The 13,538-nt window shown below is 45.3% G+C and overlaps 1 protein-coding gene across 1 annotated transcript in view; it reads left to right on the top strand.

Annotated features, from left to right (window-relative positions):
- Positions 1-13,538, top strand: part of PRICKLE3 (prickle planar cell polarity protein 3) — a 29,321-nt gene that overhangs the window by 3,453 nt on the left and 12,330 nt on the right. The window contains exons 2-4 of the mRNA XM_044443591.1: positions 3,686-3,771; positions 5,911-6,094; positions 10,426-10,539. Of these exons, the coding sequence (XP_044299526.1) occupies positions 3,686-3,771; positions 5,911-6,094; positions 10,426-10,539 (384 nt within the window). The remainder of the gene's footprint in view (positions 1-3,685; positions 3,772-5,910; positions 6,095-10,425; positions 10,540-13,538) is intronic.

The raw sequence follows: 13,538 nt of genomic DNA, 5'->3' as shown, positions 1-13,538 counted from the left end.
ACCATAGAAGAGCTGTTTGGGGATGCGGTCGTCTGGCATCCTTGCAACATTTATACAGCTTAGGGCTATCAGTGACTTCTAGGTCTGATGGCTGTATATGACCCTCATATCAGAGGGTGTATGCAGTTCCTACATGCCAGTTACTGCAATTCCTGCATGCTAGTTATTGGGGAACATCGACCAGAGAGTGCTTTTGCATTCAGGTCCTCCCACTTGTGGGTTTCTTAGAGCCATTTGGTTGGCTACTGTAAAAACAGAATGCTGGATGAGGTACGCTTTTTGGCTCATCCAGCACAGTTCTTCCTAAATTCTGCAGAGTTTGTGATGCATGAAAAAGGCAATGAGGAGCCAGTGAAGGTTGAAGACATGATAGGAAGTTGTGCTACTGCTGTACACAGACAGGGCCATTATTCTGCAAAGGCTGCTACAGCATTGCTGTGACATGGTAGCCTGCAATCTGAAGGTGGTGCTTGCCAAATAAAGGCTCTTTCACAGCCATGGTCACCAAAGGGCAGGTGCTCCTGGAGAAGAAGGGCAAGACTCTTCCCTCCTTTCCGTTTGCAGAACTATTAGACCAGTAGTGGTACTGAGCATTATGCCCCACTGCATTTGAGGGCAGCAGGCTGAGGGGTTGGCATAGCAGGCTGCTGTCTCACTCTGGCCTCAGAAGATCTCGCCGCTGCCCTGCATACCCTAGCAAGTGTTGCTTGTGACAGCTGCCTCCCTCTTTCGAATGTTAGGGCCTCTTGTATTGCAGGTACTTTGCAGTAGACCTTCATGTGGCATGTGCTCCAGTGTGGGGTGATACATGGAACAGATGTTTCCAAGGTTTGCCTTGAGGTGGGTGGGGATGAGGTGGTTAACTCTCCAGCTGCCCTGGATGACCCAGTTTGCCTGTTCTAGGGCAGTCTAGGTTAGGCCCACACTTCTTGCTTTGTGTTTAGGACACATGGGTTGCCTGGTGCAGATGGACACATCTGCAGTAAGCATGTTTGTGAGTGCATAACACCTCATAGAACCATAGAAGAGTAGAGTTGGAAGGGGTCAGAAGGCCATTGGCTCCAACCCCTTGCTTGGTGCAGGACACCAAGTTAAACCATCCCTCTTATGGTTTATCCGCTGCTTATCCAACATTTTTTTCCATCACAACAGGCTATCTGTTGGCAATCTTTCTTCTCTTTATATTTCCCCCCTCCTTTTCTTTGAACACAGATAAGGAGTTGGAAGCAAATCTTAGTACTTGAAGTTCCAAATTTCAAGGTGAAATAGAGCCTGGGGATTCAGGTGTGTATATATGAGGGAAGGAGAGAATGAAGAGGAGTTCAAAAGCGTTCAGCCTCTGTGATTCCTGATTTGCTGAAATGCTGTAATTGGGAACTCCACATACCCAAATCCTGAAGTAATGGATCAACAGTAATATTTCTCTTTCAGTTAACAGCAGGATTATTTAAGGCATTTCTAGGTCATGCTGGGTCATTGGCGGGAGGAGTGGGGGAGGAACAAGGAGGAACTGTTCTGTGGGAGAAAGTATAGGAGCCACATATGGTACATCCCAAATCTGGGATGGGAATAGGAGGTGGGGGGAGGGGTTGCATATTACGTCAACCATGGCAGATTTCATTTCTAAAAGCTTCATCTGATGAAATGGATCTCTCACCCTCTTGAAATCCCTTTTAAGCTGCAGCCAGTTGGCTGGTATTTGATCTAGCCAGAAGCAGCAGTTGGTAGATGTGGGAGAGTAATTTCACCTGGGGATATGGAGCAGTATGTCAGACACCATATAATGTTTTGGACTTAGTCTTGCTTCTTCTAGCTGGATTACCTTTAGTGACTGCTGGTTTTGTCATTTTTTTCTGTTCAAAAACTCCAGGGCTTCTGAGCACATGCAGAGTGCTTTTCCCTGGATAATTTAAATGAAACAAACAAAAAAAGATCTGAAGGCAAAGTTCTGCTGAGGCCCAGCTGAGTGCCCTTTTTTTTTTGTTTGGAAAAAAAGGGGTTTTTTTTTTTTTTTTTTTTGTAAGTTGACATAAGGGCCAGGTGGCTCCCATTCTGAAGGGTGTAGTCTTCTTTGGAACAGGGAAATAACTATGCAAGCATTTAAACACACAGACGTTTACTCACTTTATTTTTTATTATTATTTAATTTTTATGATTGTTGCTTCTCAGCCAAAAAAAACTTGTTACAGTACAGCTTACATATAATCAATTAAGCAAGACATCTTAGCTTTACATCTTTCAGTTCTGGCAACTCTCCTGAAAGGTGAAATTCCAATTTAGTAGGGATTTTGGTTTTCTGGTTTATTTCATTTATTTATTTTTAAAAGTTATACATAAATGTTCTACATTTATTTATTTTTGTTTATTTATTAAAAGCTTTTCTATTCCATCCCCTACAAACATCTCAGGACAGCTTACATTGCCCTGCTTACATGCTGGAAGTTATAGCTCCCTTTTCTGTCTAAATTTGTTTAGGATCACAAGCTTGCATTTAACAAAACTATGAGAAATAATATAAAATCAATGACCGCCATTTCAAGTTGATTCTTCAAACTTTGGCAAGTGAAATGGCTTATTGGTATTCCAGAGCTCACCTTTGCAGTTCTTCCACTTCCATCTTGATGTCTGCATCGGTGGGTGCCTCCTCCGTCATTCTGTTCACCTATTTGAATGCACACATGCCAGAAGCCTTTTCCTGCCCAGTTCCAGGCACTGCTTCAGTGATTCTTGCCTGGGGGGAAATGGGAGCGGCTTCTGGCAACTTTTCCTGTTCCTCTTTCTGGTGTGTGGTTCCCCACTCCTCTTTCACTGGCACAGTGAAACCCAAACAAAAGAGGCCAGGGGGATGAAAAGCCACAGAAGGGGGGACGCTTCGGTTCCACATGTTGCTGCAGAGAGCAGACCTTTCTCCTTCCTCTCCCTACCTCCAGCAGGCACTTTTGGCTGCCCACTTTTTTCAGCAACCTGTGGTGGCAGGAAGCCAGCATCCAGCCTCTTTCTGCCTTGCTTGAACTGAGCCGAGGCAGGTCCTGGCCTGTGTGTGGCTTCTGGCACCTCCTCCCACGATCCCCTGCTGGTTCCATACAGGAATGAGCTTCCTTCCAGCCATTTTCTTTTTAGGCCCACACAGGAACAGCATTTCCATTCACAAAGCCCCTGGCCATGGAGACGAGTACTTCTGCCATCATTCAGGAGGGCTGGTGGGATGAAGTATCCGCGTTGCCACAAACAAACAGGTGTGGAGTCACCTGCCTGTGTCGACACAGGCCTCTGTCGCTATGGAAACAGCCAAGAGACCTTGTACAAATGTCTCCGCGCTTAAGAGAGGTGTTGCCCTAGGTTTTGAAAGCAGGCCTCAGACTAACTGTGCCCTGCCCCCAAGTCAAATCTGGACTCCCGAGTCCTTCTTCCAAGTGTTGCATCTAGCGGCCCTGTGTAAAGGTGCCACATGGGAACTGTGGAGAGGTACTGCTGGGTTGTTGCTGGTATTGGTTGTACCTATTCTTGGATTGGCGAAGCTCCTGAGGCTGCAGTGTTTGGGTGTTGACAGTAATCAAATGGGAAATGGTTACTGGCCAAACTGGTGGGAGGATGCTGGCTTTGCAATGAAATGTATGAAAGCATGCTGGGAATTGTGGTACTCCTATGTCTTGGTGGCTGATTTCTTGTCTCTGTCTCATACCAGCTCCCTGAGGTGGAGGATCCTGACCGAGGCCAGCCGTGTCAGGCATGTGGGGAGCAGTGCCCAGGCTTCCTAGTGCATGGGTGGAGGTAAGAGAATGTATTACCCATCCCCCACTTCCAACAAATTCCCTTTCATCTTCCATGGATTTTTTCTCTCCCCCATAAGGATAATTTGGTCTATATAAGTATTCTTTGCATTGTATAGCCTGAAGTACCTGATCCTGCCTAACCTTGGAAGCTAAGTAGGGTCAGGCCTGGTTGAAATCTGGATGGGTGACTTAATGTTGTGAATGGCCCAGAGAACTTTCACTATGGGCGGTATAGAAATGTAATGTCAATAACAACAACAACAGTGCTTCACCCTGTGTTTATCATGCTGCTTCATCCATCTTTCTTTTCTTTTCACTCCATTGGTCTCTCATACTTCAGTCCTTTACACACTTTAGGGAGCAAGCCCCGCTGAAAACACCGGGGCCTGCTTCTGAGTAAACATGCATCAGATTGTGCTGCGTTTCTCTCTCTCTCTCTCTCTCTGCTGTTTTCCATTCATAGTTGCATCTCCCTCTTGTTGATTTTTATTCAGTTTGTCGGACACTCTTTTTCTTCCTCTCCATTGTTGGCTTTAGACATCTTGTACTTTGTACCCTCAAGCATTTTCAAAAGAGTTCCAGATGAGTTGAAACATTGCCCTACTTCTTTTCTCCTGTTGCTGTTGATTTTTTTTCTCTTAATTCTCTTATATTTTTATTTGTCCCTTCTCTTTTCACATTCAGCCCTTCTATCCATCTTTTTCCAAACACATCCCCTGCTAGATTTAGCCCTTTATTTCTTACATTCAGTCCTCTTTATTTTCCTTTCCTTTCTTAAAATAAATGCATAAATAAAAGTGTTGCAGCAGAAAAGCAGTGGGGTGGAAGCAATGCTCTTTTCTCTCTCTCTCCATCACTCACACAATTTAGCCTCTGGGATAGCTGCCACCCTGTGTGCTTAGTTGTGCTTCTGCATTTTCACGCTTGACGTTGCTCTCACTGTGTGCTGTTGCCGAACCATCCTTGCCTTTCTCTGAGCATGCAAGGATTGTAAGACACCATGGTGAAGTGAGCTTGGGAATCTTTCCTCTCCTCTGTCTTGGATAAGCTGCTGACCCTAATGTACAGGAGCATGGACCATTGGGCCCTTTTGCCTGTAGCATCAGTCCCTTTGGCCCAGCTATAGGAAGTAAGCATGGTCTGTATCAAAATGCCCTTGCTTTGCAGGGTTCTAGATAAAATAGAGACACACACTGATCTTTTGTTGTTTGGGTTTCTAATGTAACAACACCAACAAAGATCTTGGTACAGGGTTGGAATGAGTTTGCTGTACTTCTCTTCATCTCTTTCCCAGCCACCATATTTGAATGCATCTCAGGAATGTAGGAAGCTGCTAGGGGTTCATCTAGCCCTGTAATGATGCCGATCAGATTCAATGGGCTCTCCAGGTTTTCAGGCAGGATTCATTCCTTGTCCCGCCTGGAGATGTTAGGGATTGAATCTGGGACCTTCTGCATGCAAAGCATGAGCTCTCCCCCCAAGCTACAGCACCCCCCCATCAAAAGTAACCATCTTTCTGTCAAATTACTCACAGTATCCAGTTTCTTCCTCATAACTTGTTCTTGAAAGATTCCTTGGACTTTCCAGTCTTAATACGGTGGCTGTGTTGCCCCAGTTGTGGAATTCGCTCCCCAGAGAGGTTTGCCTGGCACCGTCACTTTATTCTGTTTGGCACCAGACCAAACCCTTTTTGTTTTCCCAATGTTTTAAGACCTGACTGTTTTAATTGGGATTTTATTATTAGTTGGATTTTTTTATTACATTTTGTATTGTTAAACTGTTCCAAGACTCAGTAATGGGACAGACTAGACAAGTTTTAAATAAATAAAATGTGAAACTGTCTTTTGGGACCTCCACCCAAGGGGGAGTGTTTGTACATGGTGGTTAACATAGTATTGCACATTTAGGATTTCTTGATGCCTGACCAAAATCCATTTTTTATTTTAGGTGTTTTAAGTCTTTAACACATCCGAGTGTTGTCAGACTCAATAAGTGGATGAATTATTAAGTCTTGAGGAAGTGTGGTTACTGTTTTGTTTGTTTATAGCATTCCTTGGTAGCAGCAGGGCTTGAACATTGCAGGGCCTCTTCGGTGTTCTGTGGCTGTGTCACTGTAGACAGTCCCCTTCTTCTGCAGGAAGATCTGCCAACACTGCAAGTGTCCGCGGGAAGAGCATGCAGTGCGTATGGTGCCTGTCGACCTGGAAAGGATGATGTGCCGCCTCATCTCTGACTTCCAACGCCACTCCATCTCAGATGACGACTCAGGCTGTGCCTCAGAGGAATATGCTTGGGTGCCCCCAGGACTCAAGCCCGAGCAGGTGATGCTAATAACTTCAGTGGAGAGTGGGGCACTCCTCTTGGTATCTTCAAAGGAGCTATTTTCCTTAGGGGTGCAGCAGTAGAGGAGATAGTTAAGTTAATTCTTCACACCTGATAATAATGAGCCCTCTCCCCAATGCTATCTGGATCTGTAAATTCTTGCACAGCTAATTAACCTCACATCTGGTTTGGCCCTTGTTTTGTACTAATGTAACTGTCATGGTTTTCCCCAAATAAACCTGGAGATTGCAGTTTCCTGAATGCCTTGAAACTTGTTAGCATTCTTACTCTATCCCCACCCCCTCAAAGTACAGTTTCCAGGGCTCTTAGGGACAGGAAAGGGATAATAAAATATGTAAATTAGATTGCTAGTCTTCAGAAATCATTTTCACATGAGATAGCTTTCCCCATTGGAGGAAGCCGTTGAGGAAGCAAAACAAGTGACTTGTGAATTGGGGCCCTATGAAGTCAAAAAGAGGCAATTTTGTTGAATTCCTTTCTGACCCAGAAACTTTGCCACCTCATGATAGTCTAAGATTATAATAATAGCTTTAAAACAAGTGGGCTGCGCCGCAAGCTGTTCTCTTTGTGGTATTAATGTTGATTGTAAGGTGTGGGAAATAAAAGCAGAGGCAGGTGTATGATTATAATAAATCACCCAACCAAGATGCCAGCCATGGCCCTTGACATATTGAGTGCTCCAGGTTCTCTGTGAGGAACTACAGTGAGTTTGCTTTTAAATACACAACCAGAGAAGGAACAGAACAGTCTAGCAGAGCCAGCTTAGATGGCTGAATTCCAGGGACTTTAATGTCCAAATGACAAGAGAATCCAGGCGGTTTGGGAAAATCTGCTAGAACAGTCCTACATATCCATCAGACAGCTTGGTCTGAGAGGAGGGGAGATTATGCCTTTTTCTGCCCTTGTCTCTGGCAATGGTTAGGAACAGTTCAAAAAGGATGTAATAAGGAAGGGACTAAAGGCAGTAATTGGGACTGCAGGTGGCACAGTGGTTTAAACCGCTGTGCTGCTGGGCTGGTTGATCGAAAGGTCGCCGGTTCAAATCTGCACAACGGGGTGAGTTCCCGTGCTCTGTCCCAGATCCTGCCAACCTTGCAGTTCGAAAGCATGCAAATGCAAGTAGATAAAAAGGTACCACTTTGGTGGGCAGGTAACAGCGTTCTGTGCACTTCAGTGTTTAGTCATGCCGGCCACATGACCACGGAGACTGTCTGCGGACAAATGCTGGCTCCCTCGGCCAGGAAACGGAGATGAGCACCACCCCCGAGAGTCAGGCATGACTGGACTTAATGTCAAGGGGAAACCTTTACCTTTATCTCAAAGGCAGTAATTAATAACACCAGGTCCTTCCTTTCCTCCAAGATACTTAAGGTGCCATATCCCCGCCCTCCCCCCCCACCAACACACACACGCTTCAGCTTCACAATAAACCTGTGAGAGACGGTGACTGTCCAAATGTCCTCTAGCGAGCAACTTGGCTAAGTGGAAATGTGAACGTGGGTCTCCCTGGTTTTAGTCTCTAACCACCGCTAACTGTGCTGGCTGTCAAGACACAGATCCCTCCTGCTATATACTAAAAGACAGAAGAGGCGGGGCAGCAATCCAGCATGAGTGCTAAACAATTGTTGTCTGAGCAATTTTTTAGCTGTGTGGGTGCATATGATGCAATTTTGGTCCCTGTAGTATGGATTACTACTTAAGGCCTGTGGACAAAGAGTTTTCCTGATTGCTTCTGTGGGAACAGAACTTCTTAGCAAATATCTCTGCTGTGCACATCAGAAAGGAAAACCCTTGCTTGCAGCAGTTTTGCATTAGCTTTGTCATTGTTGGGTTCCGCAGTCCTAGAGCCAGAGAGACTGGTGCAAGGCTGGCCTAAGCCATTGTCTTGCGTGGGATGAAGGACAGAATCCCTGCCCCCAGTTCTGCATACAGAAGCTGATTTAGCTGGCAACAGGCTGGCAACAGCAGTGTCCTCCACTGCACCTGATCGCAAGCTGGGCATCACAAGGGGACTCAGGGAGAAGGGAGGCTGCCATTGCCACACACACTGTGTCCCCAGTATCTACTGCCTGAGGTGGGTGCCTCACTTTGGCCAATGCTAGGTCCACCTCTGTCAGGGTAGCTACGATATTTTTCCATCTATAAGACACCCCCAAGTATAGGACGCCCCCACTTTTCTTACTCATCTCCGAGCAAGCAAGCTGCCGCTGCGCTTGCTGCCCCCCCACATGCACGTGCTGCCTTGATGCTCCCCCCGCACGCACGCCTCGATGCCCCCCCATGCACGCCATCTCCCCACACCTTGCTGCTCCCCCCGCGCACATGCCACCTCACCGCCCCCCCAGTGTGCCTACAATTGCGCCAGTCTCTCCACCCCCGCCAGTGTGGCCGCAGTTCTCCTCTCTGCCCCCCCATGTTTAAGACACCCCTCCATTTTGAAGGAAATATTTTTAAGAAAAAGGATTGTCTTATACACAGAAAAATATGGTAAATTGCTTTCTAAATCATATCTAGCAAAATGCAAAGGGAGAAGTTCTATTTTGCAAAAGGGAGAAACTTTTTTTGAGAGTTCTTTGTGAAAAGTACTGTATATGTTCCCTTTCTTGGAAAGGTAACCTTAAGTGCAGTGTTTTGATTCTCTCTCCCACCCCACCAAAATGAGTGGTAACAGTTCTTAGTTCTGGGAAGGAAAATTATGGAATGTGTTCAGGGATGTGATTGTGGTGAGGGGGAGGCCTAAAATGGTAAGAATCAGTCTGTCCCTCTGCACCCCGTCTGACAGTGAGTTAGATCCCATTGCAATCAGTGCAGCAAATTATGCATCATTCCGATTCTATGATTTCAATTGGAATGGGTAACCTCAAGTAACAGTCTGGGTTCAACCCATTCTCTCTATTGGATCAAGGGATCTAAATTCTGGAAGCAAACTTCCAGAACAAAGCATAGAACATTTCTTCAGGTGGAGCTATTCAAAGCACAATATTTTAAAAGTACAAAGTCATTCGCCTGCACTGATGCTAACCTTGATAAGCTTAGGTGTTCTTCAAAACAAAGGTTAGGAAGGTTTAAATAAGGGACAGTATTAATTTGATTGCAAACCCATTGCTGCCTTGTTGGGTGTGTGTGCATGTTGTATAACTTGATCACTTCAGCAAGGCCAGACTGCTTGTAATCTGATTAGCACAGCTCTTCTTTTAAGGGGATTGCAGTGGAACATTTCTTTGGCACTTCTTGTTCCATTCTGTAGGGCTTTTCATTGTGGAAAGTGTTTGCCTTTCTTATCCCCTGGATTATCAGGAGAACCCTGAGAGGCTTGTTAATTGGACTGAAGGAGAGAGTGCTTTTCCAAGGCCACCCACTGAGCTGTGAGTTTAACCTGAGGGGGCCAAGGTGATCTTTGTCCTGTTCACCTAAATAGGTCTCATTGTTTGTCTTTGATCCATTTGGAAAGCATCACTTCCTGCTCCCTCCTCAGCTTCCTATAGTCAGACTTAAAGTGACTTTCCTATCCTCCCACCTACACTACTGTGTGCAGAAGATAACAGCTAAAGTAGAGATTCTGCATTTATCTAGCATCTCAGTTAACTGCTGTTGTTGAAACAGCTGGAAAAGGGAGTTTTCAGTGAGGGGAGAATCCACATTTGGATAGATGTGGCTATTCTGTGTGTGGTGTGGGTGAATGGGATTGTGACCTCAGGCCCCACTCTTCATCTCCCCAGAAACATGCTGAGTCTGTCCATGGGTCTGTTTAGGGTGTAGTCCTGTGTGTGTTTAGACAGAAAGAAGTACTACATTTTTCCTGTGTCAACACAGATTGGATTGCATCGTTAGTTTAGTAGCATCTGTAGTGTGGTTCTCAGACATTTCTCCCTCCACCTCCTTCCCGTTTGCTCTACTGCTTGCGACTCTTAGATGGAAAACCTTGCAAGCTGAACCCGAAACTTCATGTGTGCAAATCATGTTGCTGAACTAAGCCTTCCTGCTGCTGAACTAAGCCTTCCTGTCATCAGTCTGGGGATCAATAGCAATAGCAATAATTGTATAGTCATTGTAAATATTTATGTCTGCTGAGTGCTGAAATACCTGAAGTGTCCTTCCAACATTTTGAGCCCTAATCAGTTCTCTCACTGGCCTCCCCTCCCTGGCTTTTGCATAGCATGGGACTCCTGGAAACTGGCAGGGGAGGAAGAGGAGAAGGGCAAGCCTCTTCCTGAGCCACTAGCATCAGGTCCAGTAACTGTGCTGCAGGTCTACCTTTCTTCCCTCTCCTCTGTTTGTTTGACCTCTAAATGACTCTCTTAACCCTCAGGTATATCAGTTCTTCAGCTGCCTCCCAGAGGACAAAGTCCCCTATGTCAATAGCCCCGGAGAGCGGTACCGCATTCGTCAGCTACTGCATCAGCTTCCCCCACACGACAGTGAGGTGAGGGGGACATTTTATGGTTATAGGAATGGGGGAGGGTGTCCTTCAGAGCACTCCTTTCCTAGGAACTGGTGTCTTGCACAAAGTCCAGCACCTGAGCAGGCTGACCAGATGCAAAAGAGGCTCCTGCACCTTTAACAGGGGTGCAAAATTGGGAAGTTCAGCAAATATACCTTGTCATTCCTTCTTCAACCCAACTGTGTAAGGTGCAGGGACCCTGTCCTTCTTTCCATCTCTCCCATAGCAGAATGGTGTAGTGTTGGTGGTTTATGAAGGAATACAAAGATTGCTATATCTTTATTTGATTTGATTTTTATCCTGTCCTTTTAGCCATAAGGTTCCCTGGGCAGGTTACAAAGCTAAGAAAAATAACAATAAAATCTGACCATCTACACACTGCAGTTCCTGTGCTATGTGCTGGAAATTGTGGGCCCTTCCTCTCAAAATTCAGCAGTTGGAGCAAATGAAACCAGTCAACAAATTGCTCACTCTTTTCTTGTTTTTGATAATTGTGCTCAATTTTTATGGTTTATTCAGAACCTGGAGAATTTGTATTCTCTCTTACTTATATTGTGGTGTGAGGATACAAGATAATCCAGATACACAGATGTGTAAGGGTGTGAAAGAGGAGCAAATAGGATGGTTTCGCACAACAGGGGAAGCAAAATAAGCTCAAGGGGCATGCATACTCCCCCCCCCCACACATGTGCTGGTTGTACACTGTGGAATTACTGTAATTATTCTCATCAGGTGGGGTTTGTCATATTGCCAGAACCTTTTGAGCCAGGTGGGCAGGTGGGTTTACAAACTACCCCACAACCGTAGAAGAAACCATTGCTTCCAGGGTGGCTTGTAAGCTATCGCTGACCACCATCCTCACTGATTTCAAACGATAGGACAAGCTGCACCCAGCAAGAGTAATTACAGTAATTCCATAGGATGTGACTAGCACATGCGGGGCAGGAAAATCAGCTATGGTGGCTTCTTTTCCTTCCCCAATCATGTAAAGCTGTCCTTTGACATATGAGTCAGAAGTGCCTCTCACAAGCTTCATTTTGTGCAGAGACAACACTCAAACTCCTGCTTTTACTGGCCTGTAATCTTTGTAAATGAAGTTGGTGGGCATTAATGACAGGGTCTTTTTGGCAGTGGTGCCTCTGTTGGAACATCAATTCCCTGGGGAGATTAGAACAGGCTCCTCTCCCTGTTTTTTGGATGGTTTTTGAAAAGTTCAGACAGGCATTTGGAAGGCAGTGACAGATGGTTTTATTGCTGCTTTGCCATTTATATTTTTTGTATTCTGGTAACAATTTTAGCTTTTTACTAGTGCTTTTGAGTTTGCATATTATGATGAATTTCATTTCTATGAAAAGGTTATACAGTGTGGGATGGAGATGAAAATGAGAGGAAGAAAACACAATTTTGTCTGATCGGGATCTGGCAACTTTCATGCACACTGTTGTAATCTCTTACCTGGGGCTGCCCTTGATGAGGTTTTGGGAGTTTTTGTACAGTCCTCTGCTTCTCACCAGGGGAGCATCACTGGCAGCACATCAGCCAGTGCTTGATGACTATATTGTCCTCTATTGCTATCAGGAGACAAGTTGCCAAGCTAGTTTTAACTGGGAGAGCCTTTGAGGGCTTGGGGCCAATGAAGTACCTCAGAAATGGCCTCCTCACTGATCACTGCCTTTCAGCTGTCAGCTGAGATCTCCTGTTTGACAGTCACCTTCCAGATACTGTGTTTGAACAATGAGGGGACATGTGGTAATTTCCTTGGTGGCTGCCTTACGACTATATAAAAATCTCTGGAGCCTGAAATTGGGGGGCAGGTTTCCTAACTATCCTACCATTCTTAATTGCAAGGAAAAGCTGCATGCACATGCACTCCTTCCTTCTTACTGCTGTATGTTGGCCTACCTTAGCTTGCTGTCCTCCAGAAGTGTCAGACTACAACACTCATCATCCCCCAGACAGCAGCCTGCTTCCCTTTCACATGTTGGATTGGGGAGTGTTTGCAAGCACATAGCTATCGTTTTCAAACTTCTTAAAGCAGCCCTACTGCTGTTTCACTCCAGCCCATCTTTTCCAAGCTTTGGCAGGGGGGTACATACATAGGAGCAGGTTGCAGGAGTCTGTGATTCAAGGCACATGGGTCCTTTAACAGGACAGCTGTGCCTTTCTCCTTTTCTTGGTTGCACACCATGTTCTTTCTTGGCAAAGAAGGACCTGCCTGGCTGATGCAAGCATTGCTGTGGAAGAGAAGGAACAGGCAGCTCCTTCTTCCAGTTGTTCCTTACCGAGTTTCTGATCATGACTCTCAGGGGAGAGAGAGAGAACACCCCCTACCATTTTTGCTTCTTTGCCGACATTCCAGCATTTCCCTGCCATGTGTCCCACAACCACCAGGAAGTTCTAGACATTATTTGGAATTTAGGGGTTAAAACAAGTGCTACCATCAGAAAAAGAAGGGATTTCTCCCAGATGTGGTACTTGCTCAAACTCTGTGCCCTTTCACCTCCTGCAAGTGTACTGTGACCTCCTTTTCAGTCTTTGGCAGCTGTCTGCCTCTAGGGCATTCCTCTTCTTTACAATTGGGGTTAATCTGTATATACTTGTGGCAAAGCTGATAATTGCCATGAAAATACATACATTATGTACTTTATGCAAAGTATACAGAGCATGATACCTGTTTTGTGTTTGCATATTTTTGATTTTAACACTCTAGAAGAGAGTGAATTCTGTGGTTCATAAAATCATGCAAGTTTGCTTTTCTTTTTGGGTAGCACATTCCTCTTTTGCTGGATATATGATGCTTCTGGGCAAGGCTTCCCTTCTCCTTGCCTCATTCATAGAATTTTGCTGGGCAGGCATGACCTCCTGATAATAATGTCTTCCATTTGCAATCTTCCCATGTTTGCCCACTCTTTCTGCTGTCACCCTTTCCATTAAAGATATTAAGTTGGAATAGCTACACAGTGCATTTTGATGGGTAGTGC

This window comes from Varanus komodoensis, unplaced genomic scaffold, assembly GCF_004798865.1.
Source record: "Varanus komodoensis strain SLA01 unplaced genomic scaffold, ASM479886v1 scaffold42, whole genome shotgun sequence".
NCBI lineage: Eukaryota > Metazoa > Chordata > Lepidosauria > Squamata > Varanidae > Varanus > Varanus komodoensis.
Note: the sequence above shows the minus strand (reverse complement) of the source record. Positions and strands in the feature narration are given on the sequence as shown.